We start from the raw sequence: 17122 nt of genomic DNA on the forward strand, positions 1-17122 counted from the left end.
TGAAATATGGAACTGATGTGTAGACTCCTCTATTTCTAATAGCATTTCTTGAACATGCAAGTCCTTTTAATTAAAATATTAGCATTTTCAATAAAATTAAGAGTTGTACATAAATATTAACACCAATTCAATGTAAAAAAACTCACCATAAGAAACTAATCCAGCTATGGAATAACAATAAAATTCTTCAGATTCTTCACACGAACCCTTATTCTGAAACAAGGCACTTCCAGAGTCACCACTGCAAGCATCAGAGCCATCCTTACCTGCACATATTTGCCCTCGGTTCCTTGATATAGAGAGTCCAATATTTCCACAAGCACGCTCATTCAAGAGTGGAAAATTAGCTTCTTTCAGTAAATAGGTCGATTTCTTATCGTTTGGATCACTGCCCCAACCAGCAAGTGTTAAATCAGTTCCTTCTTCGGGATTATCATCTGGAATTTCAATGGGTCTTATGCTTGTTGAAAATTCAACAGCATCTTTCAGCTCAATTAGAGCAATGTCATTCACAACCTCACTCGAATCATACAATGGATGTGGAATGAGCTGATTGACCTTCTTTCTAATACATCCATTTCGTTTCACATTCATTCTACTACTACACTTTCTAAGATTTGAATTTCCCAACACAACACTCAAAGTACTCGCATCTAATTTCCCACCATTATCATCAAAGCAACAGTGACTAGCAGTGACCAACCATCGATGGTCAATCAATGAAGCACCACACAAATGATAGGAATCTCCTTCAATGGTCACTTGAAGAGAGGCTGCATGTGGAAATTGGTGATCATCAGAAACAATTTCACCTCCCATTATTTTAGAATTCCTTAGACGATACAATTTATCAAGTAGTTGACCATATGGATTATTATTGGAAATTGTCAACTTGTCCACTACATGATTCTTTGTTTTAATGGAAACTTCATTCGTTATTGTTGCTGTTGCTGTTGATTCAATATTGTTGAGGGTTGAAAATGCTTTTGAGTTTGTAATGAATATTGGTTCTGGATTGTCGAGTAGAATTTGAAAAGATAATAACGAAACCACCACCAGTAAAAGGAGTGATAGAACAATGCATGATGTAACCAACAATGCACAAATCTTGTAATTTTTTGTCATGGTTAATTGTTATACTCAAATGATAGTTTCCAAGTCAATTGAGTTTTGTTATCTTTCAGAAAAGGAAACTGTTAAAATTTGGAAATTGAGTAAAACAGTTTGAGGTCAGCAAGATAATTTACTCAACCTTTATTCAATGTAGAAATTGTACAATTTAAACCTTATTTTCCTCAACTGATGTTTGTTCCGAAAATTGTGTGTTAATAGTGTCGGCTTTTGGTGGTTCTTCCACTATAGTAACTTCCACAGGTTTAGTAGTATTATCGGATGATGTATTAATAACTTGTTGAACTTCTTGTTGTTGTTTGATGGATTGTTCTAATTGTTCCTTCTTCAAATCTTGTTGTTTTTGATAATTAACAAACATGCCTTCAAACAATTCTCTTGGCTTGTAGAATGCTCCAACAAAGATCTTTGGATAGACAACAGCAGAGACAAAAGCAGCAGCCAAAGCATAATTTCTAATGGCGGCTTTTGGTTGGAGATTGAATGGAATAGCTAAGAGAGCAAGTCCAGGAATGACAAATTGTGGATTAGAATCCTTCCACTTGAGAGTTGATTCTATTGTTGCTGTTGTTGTTGTTATTATTATATTAAAATTCAATCAAAATAATTATTCATCATCATATTCATATTATTAATTCCAATATTATTAAAAGCAATCATTTTGATCGTAATATTAATCATATCATCATAGCAAATATATCATCGTCATTAAATATATATTTAAATTCATCATCATCATATTGCGCAATAAGAAAAATTCCGGCACAACAACAATATTCAAACTTACATTCAGTAGTTTTAACAGTATTATCCTTTGTTTCAGTGACGAATTTAGAAGTGGCATCAATTGTAGAGGTAGTCTTCTTAACAGTACAATCCTTCAAAACTAACAGGCTGTGGAAGAATCGTCTGACTGGAGCCCATTCTCCTTCCCAGACAACAACACGTTCAATGCGGGTTTCTTGTTGCTTGTTTTCACTCATTTTTATTGTTCTTGTTGATGATATGGAATTATTTTATATCCTTATTTAAACAGGTATGATGCAGGGAAGGAGACGATTTTGAGAAAGGATGATCAGCATTTTCATCTTGATTGTGTTAGCCTGAAGGTAAATGGTAGCTTAACAGAATGCTACTGCTAACTTGGGTAGTTTGAAAAAAGTTAGCGCCAATAGTTTTCGTTTTTTAAAAAATTAAAAAACATACAAATATTCAACCCTTCACCTCACTAATTCCGAACTAGCAGTGGATAAAAGAGTGTTAGAAAATGGGTATGGTTATGAAGGTACAGAGGAAGGGCTGATATTTAAAGGAATATAACTAAAGGAAAAGGAGGATTTTATGAAAAACTTGTTCAAGATAAGAAAACACTTTATCATTTGAGAAAAAGAACATATTATCTATTATCCTTCATTTACAAATAATTTGACAATGTTCATAACTCTCTGGAGCAATGTTTCTACTGACATTGGTTGTATCAAATGAACTTGATTACAGAGCAAATCAACAAAATTGTCGAACAGTTATGGGAAGAAAATTGGTCAGTTCAACCATTGAGTTAGAAGATCAATTCCTTGGTAAATTGCAACAACATTGTTATTTTCATAACCATCAACTTCTAAATGTGGAGCTTAGTTGTCAAAACATAGCCCTCACTATGTGTTCTGACATTCGAACAAAAAACCAGATCACTGAGGATACTAGAGGTTCGTTTCTGTGAACTGGTTTTCAACTCTGAACATCAAAAAGCTTTAAATCTCAACCTGCCAACCATCAAAATGAACACAATCAAAAAAAAACAATATGAAAATTAGCCAATTATTGTGCTGTATTGCTCTCGTTCTTGGATACTTATTCATCCAAGTTCACTCACAAGCAACCTTTGATATCAAGGGTAAGGTCATCCCAACCAACAAGTTCTGTAAGAGAAGGATTGATATCTCCAAAGATGACTCTGCCAAGACTGTTAAATTCTCAACCACCTCCCTCTGTGCTGCTGATAGAAAGAATGGAACAGCTATTGGAGCTTTCTCTTCAATGGATTATGTTGCTTCCATTGTTCGTTTCCCAATTATTGGAATGAAAGCCAAGACAACTGTCAAGGTTGTAACACCAATTACAAAGGTTGAACGTGACTTGTCCATTGTTGTTGGATCTGCTTTTGGCATTGACAGAATTATTGAATATCAAGAAGTTAATGGTCTTGAAGGTTATCAACCTGGCAATGATACAATTGTTAAACTTTACAATTTACGTGAACAAAATTGGAAGGTTTTAGATCTCTCCAAGAAGCTTGTTGAAGGAACCAATGATACTTTTATTTATCAAGCTCTTGTTGAAGCTAACGTTACTGGATGTTGTACTGTTAGAATGAGTGCTGTCATTTCATCTGCACCAATTCAATTCACATCACCAAAGGTTGCTGCTCGTACTGGTGTTACTCAAATCTTGAGTCCATCTTCTTTGAAGGTTACCTTTGAATTGTTAAATATTCAATATTCTCAATCATCTGGCTCTTATATTGCTTTGGGAACTGTGGTTGCTTTCCGTGGTTCTAGACGTGATAAGGTTTCAACTGATAATGATGCATTTGCACCATCAAGTGGTAATTCTAGACAATCAACCAATTATGAAAAGCCAGATGATGCTAGTGATGATCAAGCTGTTACTCAATTTGATAATGATTTGAGTACTCAATTAGATGGTAATCAAGCAAGTCTTCCAAAGCCATTCTTCAGTTTCCAAAAGTTTATTTCCAAGTACTCTTCTAGCTCTCCAACTGTTGTCACTCGTGGAAAGTTGATTTACACTCCAATGAACACCATTGAAGTATTGAACTCTGATGAACAATTTATTAAGGATTCAATTGAAACTTCTGGAACAGTTGTTGCTCGTTTCTGGGTTTCATTGACTGAAAGAGTTGAGAATGCTGTTTGGGATCCTTCCAGTGGCAGTCAAGAAAATGCTGATTATTTGACCACCAGTGGTGCTAACTCTCAATCTTTGATCAGTTTCTTGGTTGTTTTGCTTTCATTTATTATATGTAACTTGTTGTAAATTAATAAACAATATTGTGTGAGACAAATTAATTAATTGGTTTCTCTTTCAGAATTTCGGATTCACAGTTCTTTCCAACATACAGGGAGGGATTTTTCTTGTTCATTACAAATCAAGTCAGATCCAGGAGCAGCCAAAGGTTCAGTATTTAATTTCTGAATTCAACAGTAAGTTTGACATACCTGTTCCATCAGTTACAATAGAAACAAATCGGCAATCAAGTGGGTTAGTATTAGGAAAGAATAGTTGGATTGGAAGTAAAATAAAAAATGTCATTGCTGATAATTGAACAGCAATGCAGTAATGTTTTGCATTGCACTGGAGTGTAAAATTGCCTATGCCTATATCTGTTGGATTAGGAGTCCAGGTAATTGCTGTGGAAGTATACTGAGATAGAGCTTGATGAGTTGCTGTGTCACGATTTAATTGTCTGATATTGTTATTGAAATTGATATTTTGAGGGAAAAGTGAATTGATAGAACCATTCATAGGTGTTATTGGCATTCCTATCATTGAATAATTGCTACTTCCAAATTGAAAATTGAACATGACTGTTGTTGGTATAGTTTGTGAGGATGATATTGAGCTGGAAGTGTTTGGTGGATTGGCGGATTCATTTCCTTTCTTCTTCTTTTGATCATTTTCCCAAACAATAATTAATTCGTGTTCTTTTCGTTTCTTCTCATTCTTCTTTCGTTCTTTTTCTAGTATTTCTTGCTCCTTTCTTTGCTTTTTCTGTGCTATTCGTTCCTTTTCTATTCTACTCTTATCGAGCAGTCTAGAAAAAACGAATTGAGGAGTCAAGTTTGGGTTTAATTGGTAATCGAGTAAAAATTTCTGTAAATCCCGTAAATTTTCTTTGGCATTTTTCATCAATTTCAATTGATATGTCTGTATTTCTTGGGTTGTAAATTTCTTTTGCATACTTGATTTGTAGGAGGTAGATATTGTTATACAGGAGTCTAAGGTATTACTGAACTTCTTTAGTTTTGATCTAATGTGTGATACTTGAGTATTACTAAGAGTGAATGAAAATTCAAACTTTTTCTGGTAGAAATTTTTGATGAAAGAGTTAACAGAAGAACACAGATCACAATCACAATCAAACTCTGAGGGTTGTGAGAAGCAAATTGTTAGCGCTTTTCTATCATTGATGCACTTTTCTAAATACTCTATACTTGTTTTCATTAATCTTACCCAATTTTGTAAAGCACCATTTGTACAAAGAGACTGAAAATTATTTCTTACAAAGTAAGTGTCCAATATTTTAACAATGGTAAATATAACTTCATCCTTATCCATCATTAATTCCCAAACCTCAATTAATTTGCTAATAGATTCATACTCTTTTGTATCAAATAAATTTGAAAAAATTGTTTCATGCTCCTCCTGTGTTTTCAATAATTTGTTTTCAATAATATATTTCCTAAATCCAGAATAGAAAAGTTGAACATCTTTGTTTTCAACATCTTGCTTATAATTTTCAAAATATGTAGATGGCTTTAAATTTGAAAACAGTACAGAGGGCTCAAATGTACTGTAACCATAATCTTGAATGAGCTGTAAGGATTTTGGGTAATCATTTTTCAGGTAGATGGGTATGAGACACTGTGCAAACTCTCTTGTCAAGAATATATCACAAATAAAGAGACTATAATATGGGTCAGATTTCGTAGCATTCGATTCTATTATCGATCTAAAAGCCGGTAAAAAGAGTTCTGAATCGAATTATAAAGGGGGAAGATTCAACACAACTTACCCTTATCGAAAGAATATACTACATCTCTCTGCTTTTCACAAAATCTATAAATTTTTTCCATGCAATCAAAGGACTGAATTACAGGACTAGCTCTTTCGACAATAATTCTCATATCTTCCAAATTGAAATATTTCTCAAAAATATTTAAATAATATGATAAATGATAAGTTTCCTTCTTCTTCAATATATCTACAACAAATGAAGCGTAAATATCTCTGAAAGTAGCAAACCCAAACTTATGCAATAATTTCTCAAATATTACCGATGAAATATTTTGGAAATTACACTTTTTAAGAAGAAAATCTTCAGCTAGCTCTTTGCTATCCAGCTCTATCAATACATCCAACATCTTCTCATGTTTTGTTCCTTTTACAGAAGAGTCCCATCCAAAAGAAGAAGTATTGAACCAAAAATCAGTAAACTGCTCATAAAAACTTTTCAAATATTGCTCACTTCCAATTTTTAGCAGATGTTTGAAATAGTGGAGTGTAAAGAAGAACCCCAAATTAAAGTAAGAGTAATCCTCATCTGGAAGAATAATCAAACACGTGGTTCTGTACCATTTTGATGATTGAGTTCCATAATTTCCTTCAAGAGAAAAAATTACATATTAAAAAAAATCAAATAAATACCTGTTTGATATTCAACGGATTGCAATAGTTTCATATCATTAGCTCTTTCTTTTGGGAAGAATTCATTTAAATCTTGCGTTAGTTCGGCATAAATTGGCTCATTATTATAAAATATCTTTGAAATTTCAAAAGTAGCACCTTTTTCAAAATCTCCATCACTATATCCATCATTAACTCGTTTCGTGATAAATGCTGGAATAATTAAAATTTTCAAACATGTGTCTTTTAAGGCAGAATAGATTTTGTAATCATTTCCTTTCAAATTTTCACACCCAAAAACTAGACTCTCTGATGTATAATCATGTTCCAATAAATAAATTATAGATTTGTAGTAGAGATCGCCTTTCAACCATGAAATCAACTGCTGACTCAGCATTTCTAGATCATTTTCAATGTCTACAATGGGTAATGGTTGGTTGATATCATGGGTCGTGACAATAATATTATAAACTAGACAAGTTCTATATCCACTTGTCAAAGGCATTACTGCATGATCACAATCCGAATAGAATGAAATGAAATGGGCAGAGGTTGAAGCATCTTCGTCTGAATAATCAATTTCCCTTTCACTCGAATTATGTCTAATTTTAAAAGAACCTCCTTCATAGAGGGATGGTAAAATAATTGCCAAGGTGCATGTTTGTTGACATTCCTTTTCTTTGTGAAAATCAAAATGACCTCCTTTCTCGTATAATAATAATTTGTGCAATTTACATGGACTTTGAACCACTTTCTTGTGTTTCTCAATTCCCAATCCACTTTTGATTTTTGAATTCAATAATAAATGCAATTCTTTCTGCCAGACTGGATTAGTAATTCTGAATTGGTGTGGTTCCAATTCGAATGAATTTCTCACTTGATCATGAATTGTTTCCTCACCCTTTCCAAATGGTGATTTCTTCCCAATTCGTATAATTTCATCAGCCTGTTCTTTGTAAATGATTGGCAATGCAATAGGTTTATATTTCTCTACATTCTCTTCAGTAATTATTAATTCAATTCCAGGCACTTTCATCACATCAGGAAGACGATCATAATAATAATAATTTCCTCCAACTGATGTAATATTTGTAAAGGTATTCTGCAGCCTTCCAAAAAGATCCTCCATATTGAAGGAATTATCATGATCGGAATCACTTTCATTTGCTTGATCGGATGAATCTGTGTCATTTACTTCTTCAGTTTTAATTTCATTGGTTGCGTGATGTTCGTTTGTTTCTGCGTGAGAGGATGCAAGAGTTTCATTTTGCTCCATTTTTTGGTGGAAATTTATGCTCTTTCCCGCCAAGATAAACGTTGCCACAGAGAAAGATAAAAAAATGTGGTGATATTATTTGAATGTTTGATAATGTTTAGATGGAGGTGTTTCTGCTTTTTCTCCATTATAAAATACTAAATATTGAAATATTGTTAATCAAATATGATGAAATTAATAGTAACATTTGGAAACTTTGATCATCAGAAAACAAAATGTGATACTAATAGACAACTAGTAGTTGTTGGATAATCAATTTAGAGATCTTCATTTCGGATGGAACAATAACCATCATGATGCATATAAAATTATCATCACATAATTAATTCCAAATCAGTACATTTTCATCGAAATGGATAAAAACAAACGATTAGAACAAAGCAAACTAAAAAATTGAGTCAAAAGGATCATGTCTATTAACACCACTTTCAATCAAAAGACTACTCAAAGTGGAGAACCTCCAATGATGATGAGAATGACAAATAGTAGTACACCACCACTAACACCAAAGAATTGCCTCCCTATTTTCGTCTACAATGATTATGGGAAATTAATTAGAGAGGAACAGCAACAACCTACTGATATTATTACTAATAACAATAATTCAATGATGAGATCTATGCCAACTACCAATAGATGGGAAACAAATCCACAAACACCATTAAGTGTTTCTCCTTTCCAACCACTTTTACCGATTCCAAATTTCTCTCATGCATTCATTGTGGGAAATTTGCCACCAAGTGTGTCAGTGAGGAGAAAGAATAGGAAAATGTCAGAGAAACCAAAAAACAACTCTGCACCAAGTAAAATAATGCATCAATTAGAATTATCAGTATTGAATAATCAGAGAAGAATTGCACCAAAAGGACCTCTTGCTGATATTTCTAATATACAACTTCCTCAACAAGAATCAACAAATAAGAGCAATAACACAACACCTAAAAAACCAAGAATTAGGCAATTAATGTTAACAACTCCCCTTAGAGAAAGCCTTCAATCAAACCAATCGGCCAGAAGCAAATACATTGATGAAGAAGCAAATAATTATTCTATTAATGATAGTCCTGAAACAACAATTATTAAAACCAGCAATACAAAAGATAGTGAGCATAAGGCAGCGATGGCAACTAATTTGGGCTTATCTACTGATGATTTTGAGTGCAAACCATTCGAAACCACAACACTACCTTCCGTCATTGATAAGAATTATCTGGTGGTTGATAAGGAAGGATGTACACAATTAGCACTCCTTCCCAATCACATCCCAACAAGTGTGTGTAAACTTATTGAGGTGAAGTGTAGGAAAGTTTCTAACTTGAGACATGCCTTAAAAATCCAAAAGGCATCATTTTACGTCAATTGGTGGACTAAAAGTCAGCCAATGGGCTATATGTGTAAAGATAACGAATCTGAAATTGGAAAAGTTGTCAATGAGATTGCAGAATTACTCTCTGATCATTGTAGAAATTTATTACGAATGTGCAATGAGAGAGTGTACAAGAAAATTAGTGAGCTGAAGGAAGACAAGTTTTTTGCACCTTGTATTTGTTTTAATATATTGGAACATGATTTGGAGAGCAGAATTACGAAATTTCATCATGATAAAATGGATTATGGAGTTTCAGTTTTATTCTATTTTGGAGACTATAGTCGAGGAAATTTGAATGTTTTGGATGCAGGATCTTCATCAACCATTGTCACACGACCTGGTGATGCTGTAATATTGAGAGGAAATTACTACAAGCATTCTGTGCAAAACATTGAACCTGGGAACAATAAGGCAAGATACAGCATTGTATTTTTTGCTCATTCGACACATTTCCTTAAGAAAAAGTATGAACTCTCCCCTGCAGCTGCTAAGAAGGCATTCTTGGTTGACAATCCTGATTTTGTTTCCATAAAGAAGAGAAAGCAAGCCAGTTCCTCCTCAGATGTGAGTGTAAAGAAATCAAAGAAATCCACTGAAGATAATGTAGAATTCATTCAGACTCACACCTACTTGGGCAATGGTTACAAGTCTGGTCACAAGAATTATCAATATTATGTTAAATTTAATAATAGTGATCAGAAGGAGTGGAAATCTTACGAAAGCTTGCCGAAGCAAGCAGTTGCCTCCTATTGGGTAAAATTCAAAAAGCTCAAATCTTTGAGCAATCAATAAAAGCAATAATTCCAGCGTAATTAAATTTGTGAAAGATTATTTTATTACCTATAATCAACCTAGCTCAATATTAACTTGAGAACTTCATCATTTGATTTATCTGACAGAGTAGTCTTGAAAGTAAGCACTCCATTCAACAGTGAAATTACATAAAGAGTTTTTTCCTGTTCGCCTGTCTCTACAAACATAGAGTTAGATCTTGGATAGATATTAACAGCATTTGGACGTTCAGAGAGTTGTTTCCTAAATGTCCAAACTAGAGTTCCAGATTTGATATCAACACAATAGACCGATAGATAAGTATCACCAAATAAATCTTCAGTTTCCACATCATCCGCCATCTCATCTTCATTGGCAGGTTCTTCCATTGTTTCCTCAGATTCATCCTCAATATCTACTACTTCTTCCTGTTGTTGTTGACGTTCTTTCAATGGCTTATGTACACATGCAAAGTAAATATTGCTTCCGTAGAGATAGTATGATTTGCAAGAAGTCTTGGCAGGTATTTCCAAAGGAACAGACCAAACAATAGATGGTGTTAAAACCTGCTCAACTACCTTCTCACGATTTCTAAAGTGTCTTTCATGTTCTACATTCACAGCAACTGATTTTAAGCATGAACATCCCTTCTTGTAAGGCAAATTGCCAAAAGTTGCCTTCTTTTCATTGGCTTGATAAGGTGAGAGGTAAACAAATCCACCCAAAGACTTTTCTTCATCCTCAAAAATTACAAGAGGCTCTCCTGAGGCAAGATTATTTCTATCCTTGTCAAAACCGGAAAAGATATTCTTCAATTGATCTATATCAAATACACTCCCAGAGGCAAACAGATTGTTTGGAGTGACATGTAAATTGCCTGAGAAGGAATCTCCAACAGTAGTTCCAGTCATAGATAATAGAGAGAAATGACTCTCAGATCCTGTTAGCAGATATATTTGATTGTCATCTGTTACTATTGAGGATATTAATCGATCTACATTAGCAACATCCTTTAAGAGCCCAACTTCGCGTAAAGTCATTCTATCCAGTATATGGACATTATGCTTTTTTGTCTTTACAATGTAAAACTTGTCGATAGGTAAGAGTGATGAGGTAGCCTCTTCTAATTCTTCCTTTGGGAGTTTTACACGAAGTGTTACGAAATGTCTACACACGCCTTTCATATCTAGCAAGGCAATATAATTTGGAAATTCTAATACAATTTTTCTGGTTAAATGATCATAAAATACAAATAAAAGATTATCCTTAAAGAATTCCTTTCTTTCCCTCTCTACAACAGACTGAAATTCATAAGACTCCTCAAATTTTCTGGTATCATTGGCTTCATTTTGAAGCTCAATCATTCTTTGTTGCCATTCAGCACTATTAATTGCTACTTGTTGATTTTTCATAGTGTCATTGAATGTTTGTCTCAATCGTTCCCTTCTTTCCTTGTCCTTGAGGGTCAAAAGCTCCCTCTTGAAAGTGCTAAAGGCCTTATCCTGTTGCAATTTTACCTCCAAAGGTTTGATTTGATTGAATGCATCTTCTGAGAGTGAAAGAACTGTTTGACCAGTTGGAACATCTACCACTTGAAAAGTATCCTTCCCTCTATTTGGATCGAATATAAATACATAATCAGTACCAGTGTAAACTCGTTTTTGTTCAGATCCAGACTTGTTGAAAATCTCAAACCTTTCATGTATGTATGGAGAATGAATTGAAGTCATTTCTTTCAATGAGGCAATTGTATTTGGCAATGTATAAATCACCTTGCTTTGCAAAATATCAAAACATGATTTTCCATCCTTTAAAAAGGTATATCTGTCTCTATTCTTGATACTTCCCTTCAAACACATTTGATTCCAAGACTTTGATACTAATCGACATGTTTGAATTTCCTCCAAGGTAAGAAAAGCCAATGACGTGCTGATACAATCTTCAACAGTCATAGATACAAACTCTGATGAAGGCTTTTCACCCATAACCATAAATTGAAGTTTTCTTCGTTTGAGACTTCTCAGAGTAATATCATTGGTCAAGACTTTTCCAGAGCAAATAATTTTAGTTCTTGATGGTGGTATCCCAAAGTCCTGCTCCAATTCTTTCTTGATGGTTTGTATGCTGGTATTTTCATCCAAGTCTAGAGTACATTTGGTTTTCTTACTCAGAATGTTGAAAGATACATTCACTATACTATTATTATTATTGGAAATCATGATTCTCTTATTAATTTGAACTTGTTGAAGATGTATGATGTACAAGAAAAAATCAATCGATTCCGAAAACTACACTTTCAAAATATGATCAATTTTTAAGCCTGAGCAAATGATGAAACTCTATTCCCAAGCCTTCTTCGCTTTTTTTTGTTTGTTCTATTTTTGCTTCAAAATTTGCTGCTCTTGGTCTTTGAACAAAACATTGTTCTTGAAGCAAATTTTTCATCAACATAAGCTCTCATATGTAACAATAACTTTGTCCTAACTACCTCCTCTCGGAACACCAAATAATATTATCATCCAAATACCATCCATTAGGAGTCAATAATTTTGAAAGAAGATTAAATTCTTGATGATTTTTTTCAAGCTCCAAAAAATGGCTCCTTCCTTCTCGCCCACACCAAATGGCAAAACAATAATTTCAGCACAGCAACAGCTGCAGTCGGAGTCTTCATTTCGTGATGAATGTGTTTGTGGAGAGAATGTTGAATGGCTTGGTTGATTTATCTACATCTTCTATTGTACCACTTATTGAATCTTCTTCATCATCTTTGAAAGGGAATCAAATCAATAATAATCAGGACTATGTATTGATAGTATTAATGCAAACTTTGATAATTCATCCATTACACCAACAAAAGCCATCATTAACATGTCGATATGGGGATTTGAGGATATTCTCTTCTTGTTTATTTCATTAATTTGTTCTCTTGTTCTCATTAGATCATTCATGAGAAGGAGGAAAAAGCAACAACAACGAGAAACATCATCCACAACAATAGCAACTACAAATAATGTACATGAAACCTCTGGTTTATCATCAATAATAACAAAACCAAGTCCAGTCGATATGATGGCAGGAACAGCTACTAAAAAACCAAAAATCACACGACACTACCAAGATGGACACTCCTTTCCACATACTGCCTCTATTATCATCATGATCATCATTCTCTGTTTATCATACAGTACTATTCTCACTATACAGTGCATCTACATGGGCCAAGCTGCTTACAATATGATGAATGAAGATTCCTATCACAGCAAGGAAATAATTTTAGGATTTGATGCTTCAGTGAGAGGTCTCTTCTCTATTGCCTATCTTGCCCAACTTGTTCTCTCACTTAATTACTTTACAATTTTGTACAAGTTTTCATCAAGGCACTTGGCTCACAAAATTGTTTTTGCAGCTATTGGATTGTTGGGCTGTTTGAACTTGTCCCTCAATGTAGTTTCTCACTTGTTCAAAATTCTCTACACTTATTTTAATATCAAGTTTGCAGGAAGTGGACCTGCTACATTATTGGTTGAACAAATTTCCATCCTAGTTTCTGCCTCAACATCAATATTTTTATCACTAATTATTGCACTTGCAGCAGTTTTGTTCGCATTTGTTAATAATCCTAATAATATGAGGAGATTAAGATCTAGATTAATTCTTTTTATTTTCCTGCATCAATTTGTTTGGATTATTTATGAAACTTATAGAATTATTTCACAATTTGATATATTATTTGGAATTCAATTGGTATCATGGCCAGATTTAATAATGCAATCAATAATGTATCTCCTCTTGATTACCTATGTATTGATAGTGGTGATAACAATTGCACTTTTCAATAGAGGAAATGAACATCAAGCTCTTCTTTCTACTGAATGGATGGCACTTATTGAGGATGAGGATGATGCTGAACCAACCATTTTCGATTTCCAAGCCAAATCCAGAGCTATTCATGCTCGCCCTAACATGGATCAAATTCCAACTCACTCCCTCTCCCCTCACTCATTCAATAATATGAGTGAAAGTACCTATGGAGCTATGGGTTATAACAGTATGGTTGGTAGTTTACCGATCGGTATGAGAAAGGCAACACCAAACACTAGCTTGGGTTTTGAAGCATCCATGTATTCCACCAATCCAGTTAATGCCCAATCTAGTGCCAATAATAATAGACATTCTGGAAACAATCAAGGACGTCTCAATACCTCCTCATCCATTATTTACAATCGTTCCGACAATGTACCAATTCTCAAAGAAGAAGAACCTCCAAAAGACACCATTTACTCCTCCAGTCTTACTTCTAACAATTCATCATCCTCCTGGACACACAAACTCAACTAGAGTTGTACAACCATAATATATTAAAAATAAACAGTACAATTCCCAAATCAAGATTTATTTAAACAATGATTAGTAATTTCCAACAACAACTGGTATGTTATGCAACACCGAATTTGCTTAAACATTGTTACAATAACAAGTGCAATTTCCAAAAAGCAAGTTTCATGAATTTGAGAGAAATATAAAAATATTTTGTTGAACAAACCACTGAACTTTAAAACTGAAAAAAATGTTCAAAGGTTACTCTTCCATTCAAAATCACTTTCTCAAGGACGTTGATTCCTATCCACTCCAAACACAATACGATCCACAGGTACCATGGATCGTAACAGAAAAGATTCACGGATCAAACTTTAGTTTTGTAGTGAGTCTTGTAAAGGATGATGCTGCATCAATTGATGATAATAATTTACAAATTCAGGTGGCAAAACGTACGGAAATTTTGGCAGATAATGATCCGTCTTATTATCCAAAGGCTGTTCGATCAGTTCGTGAATTATATGATGAAAAGATGAAATTGTTATTTAAGAATTTGGCTCTTGATTTGGAAAAGAAGAGAAATGTAAAACTTGTTAGTTTGAGTGTTTTTGGTGAATTATTTGGTGGTAATTATCCACATAAGGATGTAAAGAATGTTGGTGATAGAGCTCCGATTCAGAGACATGTGTATTATTGTACAGATTTTGATTTTTATGTATTTGATATCTTTGTTTTTACAAAGAGTGATGATCCTAATGAAAAGAGATTGAATTATTTCCTTTCCTATGATGATATGGTGGAACAAGTGAAAAAAACTGGTTTGGATTGTTATGCAAGAGAATTATTTAGAGGTAAATTGGAAGAATGCTTGAATTATGACAGTGTATTTGATTCTGTCATTCCTTCCACAATCTATGGTTTACCAGACATGCCTCATCACACCAATATTTGTGAAGGTATCATTATTAAGCCACTTATTGATATGAGGACTGATAAAAATGATAGAATGGTTATCAAGAAGAAGAATGATAACTTTATGGAAAAAATTGGTCAAAAAGACAAGGTCAGAAAGGAAAGACTAGTAAAACAAAATACTGGTAAGAAATTCATTGATGATAAATCAGAACAAGCTATGAGTGATGTCCTCTCCTACATGAATGAAAATAGACTGGAAGGTAACATTTCAAAACTAGGTGACATTTTCAATTTCCCAAAAATTAGGGAAAGTTGCGTCTATTTACTTGCCCAAGATACTTTGAAGGACTATAGAGAGGAGAATTCTGAAGTGTGGGATCAACTTCCTAAGGAAGATCGTAAAGCAATCTCTGGTGCCTTACCTGCAATTGCTAAACGTTTTGTTGAGGAATATGTCAGTAAGAATAAACAAAATTAATCTTACTTTCATTAAGGTCATTTATTCCAACTTGATTATCACTATTGTTGCGATGGTATTGGGTAGGAAAATGGGTTGTTAGTGGAAAGGTCAGTAAGGTAAATGCATCTATTTAGAGAAAATTCTTTAGGTTGTTTTTATTTACATTAATATAAATTCTTTAAAAGTCTTTAGTGAAAATCATTACAATAATTGACATTGTCTATTCTTTCTCGATAACAATTCTTGTTGTTTCTTTTCCTTATTTTCAAAATATAAACGAATCACTTGATCAAAAACATTCTTCACTCCAGCACCTGTCTTTGCCGAACATTCAACATATTTGGCTGCCTTGACATCTGCTCTGAGTTTTTCTCCCATTTCTTGTGAAATGACAGTTTTTCCTCTTTCTTTCAGTTTTTGTAAAATAGTTTCGTCTTCCCTCAGATCTGTTTGTGTTCCTATCAGAAGGATTGGCACATCCTTGCAGTGGTGGCGCACTTCTGGACACCATTTGAGTTTAACATTTTCATAACTAGCTGGGATGACTGTACTGAAACACATGAGGAAGGTTTGTGTTCCTGGATACGAAAGTGGACGAATCGAATCAAAACTTTCTTGACCAGCCGAATCCCACAATCCCAAATTGACAATATTTCCATCAACCTTTACACTGCAACTATAATTATCAAAAACAGTTGGTAAATATTCCTCAGTAAATTTATCATTGGCATAGACGTATAATAGACATGTCTTTCCTACTGCACCATCACCTACGGTAACGCACTTGATATGAGTAATGGAAGTCATTTTGTTGTTGTTCATTTCTTTTTGTCTTTGAACTCTAATTCGTTTAGTTTCGTTTTGAATCTAATGCTGCTAAAAGTGAAGAAACCTCACCAACAAGAGGAACAGAGAATATATCGAACACGGAACAAGATAGGAATGACCTTATCACTCTTTCAAAATCCTCAACAAACTAATTGGTAGGGAAATATACTAAACCATATTAGAAAAAAAAAGAGACAAGACTATTACGCACTTGATTGCAATATGCAAGACATCTGAGTGTTTCTATCTGTTGTAGTTTTTGCATTTTCAAGGAACTTGGAATTTACTTTCGAATCACTTTACAATATGATTCTTCTGTAAACAAATATTTACACTATTTATTCTTTTTAAATGTTGATTTGACTTGATTATTCCCCTCCTTATATCTGTAAACAGTTATTTTAATATTGGTTTCAGAGAAGAGTTCACAAAGAATTTCCTTCACCTTCTCCCATTCCAACTTATCCAAACCAATTCCTATTTGTGGCATTGCTAAATTGGTGATATTAAACCTCAGCATGTGTTCCTTCATGTGGGCAAGACTGGATTTTAATGATTCGTAGGTTGGCACATGGAAATATCGTTCCTTAGTTACCAAATAACTTTCATGAAAAATTTTAAAGAA

At 33.8% G+C, this 17122-nt stretch overlaps 9 protein-coding genes across 9 annotated transcripts; 4 read left to right on the forward strand and 5 right to left on the reverse strand.

The window, feature by feature from the left end:
- Positions 1 to 96: 96 nt before the first annotated feature.
- NAEGRDRAFT_68179 (uncharacterized protein) lies at positions 97 to 819 on the reverse strand (the record flags this gene model as incomplete). Its single annotated transcript, XM_002676567.1, has 1 exon — positions 97 to 819. The coding sequence occupies one exon, from the start codon at positions 817 to 819 to the stop codon at positions 97 to 99; it is 723 nt and encodes a 240-aa protein (XP_002676613.1).
- Positions 820 to 1279: 460 nt separating this feature from the next.
- Positions 1280 to 2114, reverse strand: NAEGRDRAFT_68180 (uncharacterized protein; the record flags this gene model as incomplete). The annotated part of the gene is made up of 2 exons (XM_002676568.1): positions 1280 to 1695; positions 1919 to 2114. 2 exons carry the CDS (start codon positions 2112 to 2114, stop codon positions 1280 to 1282), a joined length of 612 nt encoding a protein of 203 aa, XP_002676614.1.
- An 820-nt stretch (positions 2115 to 2934) lies between these two features.
- NAEGRDRAFT_49477 (uncharacterized protein) lies at positions 2935 to 4188 on the forward strand (the record flags this gene model as incomplete). The annotated part of the gene is made up of 1 exon (XM_002676481.1): positions 2935 to 4188. One exon carries the CDS (start codon positions 2935 to 2937, stop codon positions 4186 to 4188), a length of 1254 nt encoding a protein of 417 aa, XP_002676527.1.
- A 141-nt stretch (positions 4189 to 4329) lies between these two features.
- NAEGRDRAFT_79941 (uncharacterized protein) lies at positions 4330 to 7834 on the reverse strand (the record flags this gene model as incomplete). The annotated part of the gene is made up of 3 exons (XM_002676569.1): positions 4330 to 5906; positions 5948 to 6535; positions 6580 to 7834. 3 exons carry the CDS (start codon positions 7832 to 7834, stop codon positions 4330 to 4332), a joined length of 3420 nt encoding a protein of 1139 aa, XP_002676615.1.
- Positions 7835 to 8243: 409 nt separating this feature from the next.
- On the forward strand, positions 8244 to 9995 carry NAEGRDRAFT_68183 (uncharacterized protein; the record flags this gene model as incomplete). The annotated part of the gene is made up of 1 exon (XM_002676482.1): positions 8244 to 9995. One exon carries the CDS (start codon positions 8244 to 8246, stop codon positions 9993 to 9995), a length of 1752 nt encoding a protein of 583 aa, XP_002676528.1.
- A 28-nt stretch (positions 9996 to 10023) lies between these two features.
- Positions 10024 to 12329, reverse strand: NAEGRDRAFT_58191 (UBL domain-containing protein). Its single transcript, XM_002676570.1, has one exon. It carries the CDS (start codon positions 12191 to 12193, stop codon positions 10055 to 10057), a length of 2139 nt encoding a protein of 712 aa, XP_002676616.1. The 5' UTR covers positions 12194 to 12329; the 3' UTR covers positions 10024 to 10054.
- Positions 12330 to 12599: 270 nt separating this feature from the next.
- Positions 12600 to 14362, forward strand: NAEGRDRAFT_79943 (uncharacterized protein). Its single transcript, XM_002676483.1, has one exon. It carries the CDS (start codon positions 12846 to 12848, stop codon positions 14313 to 14315), a length of 1470 nt encoding a protein of 489 aa, XP_002676529.1. The 5' UTR covers positions 12600 to 12845; the 3' UTR covers positions 14316 to 14362.
- Positions 14363 to 14544: 182 nt separating this feature from the next.
- On the forward strand, positions 14545 to 15700 carry NAEGRDRAFT_79944 (mitochondrial RNA ligase; the record flags this gene model as incomplete). The annotated part of the gene is made up of 1 exon (XM_002676484.1): positions 14545 to 15700. The coding sequence occupies one exon, from the start codon at positions 14545 to 14547 to the stop codon at positions 15685 to 15687; it is 1143 nt and encodes a 380-aa protein (XP_002676530.1). The 3' UTR covers positions 15688 to 15700.
- A 170-nt stretch (positions 15701 to 15870) lies between these two features.
- On the reverse strand, positions 15871 to 16476 carry NAEGRDRAFT_44583 (rho family small GTPase; the record flags this gene model as incomplete). Its single annotated transcript, XM_002676571.1, has 1 exon — positions 15871 to 16476. The coding sequence occupies one exon, from the start codon at positions 16474 to 16476 to the stop codon at positions 15871 to 15873; it is 606 nt and encodes a 201-aa protein (XP_002676617.1).
- Between the last annotated feature and the right edge of the window lie 646 nt (positions 16477 to 17122).

Source organism: Naegleria gruberi, assembly GCF_000004985.1.
Source record: "Naegleria gruberi genomic scaffold NAEGRscaffold_27, whole genome shotgun sequence".
In the NCBI taxonomy this organism is placed as follows: Eukaryota; Heterolobosea; class Eutetramitea; order Acrasida; family Naegleriidae; genus Naegleria; species Naegleria gruberi.

Bases quoted from the DNA above. Each gene is read 5' to 3' on its own strand.
- NAEGRDRAFT_79943 (XM_002676483.1), top strand. From the start codon at position 12,846: ATGTCGATATGGGGATTTGAGGATATTCTCTTCTTGTTTATTTCATTA.
- NAEGRDRAFT_58191 (XM_002676570.1), bottom strand. From the start codon at position 12,193: ATGATTTCCAATAATAATAATAGTATAGTGAATGTATCTTTCAACATT.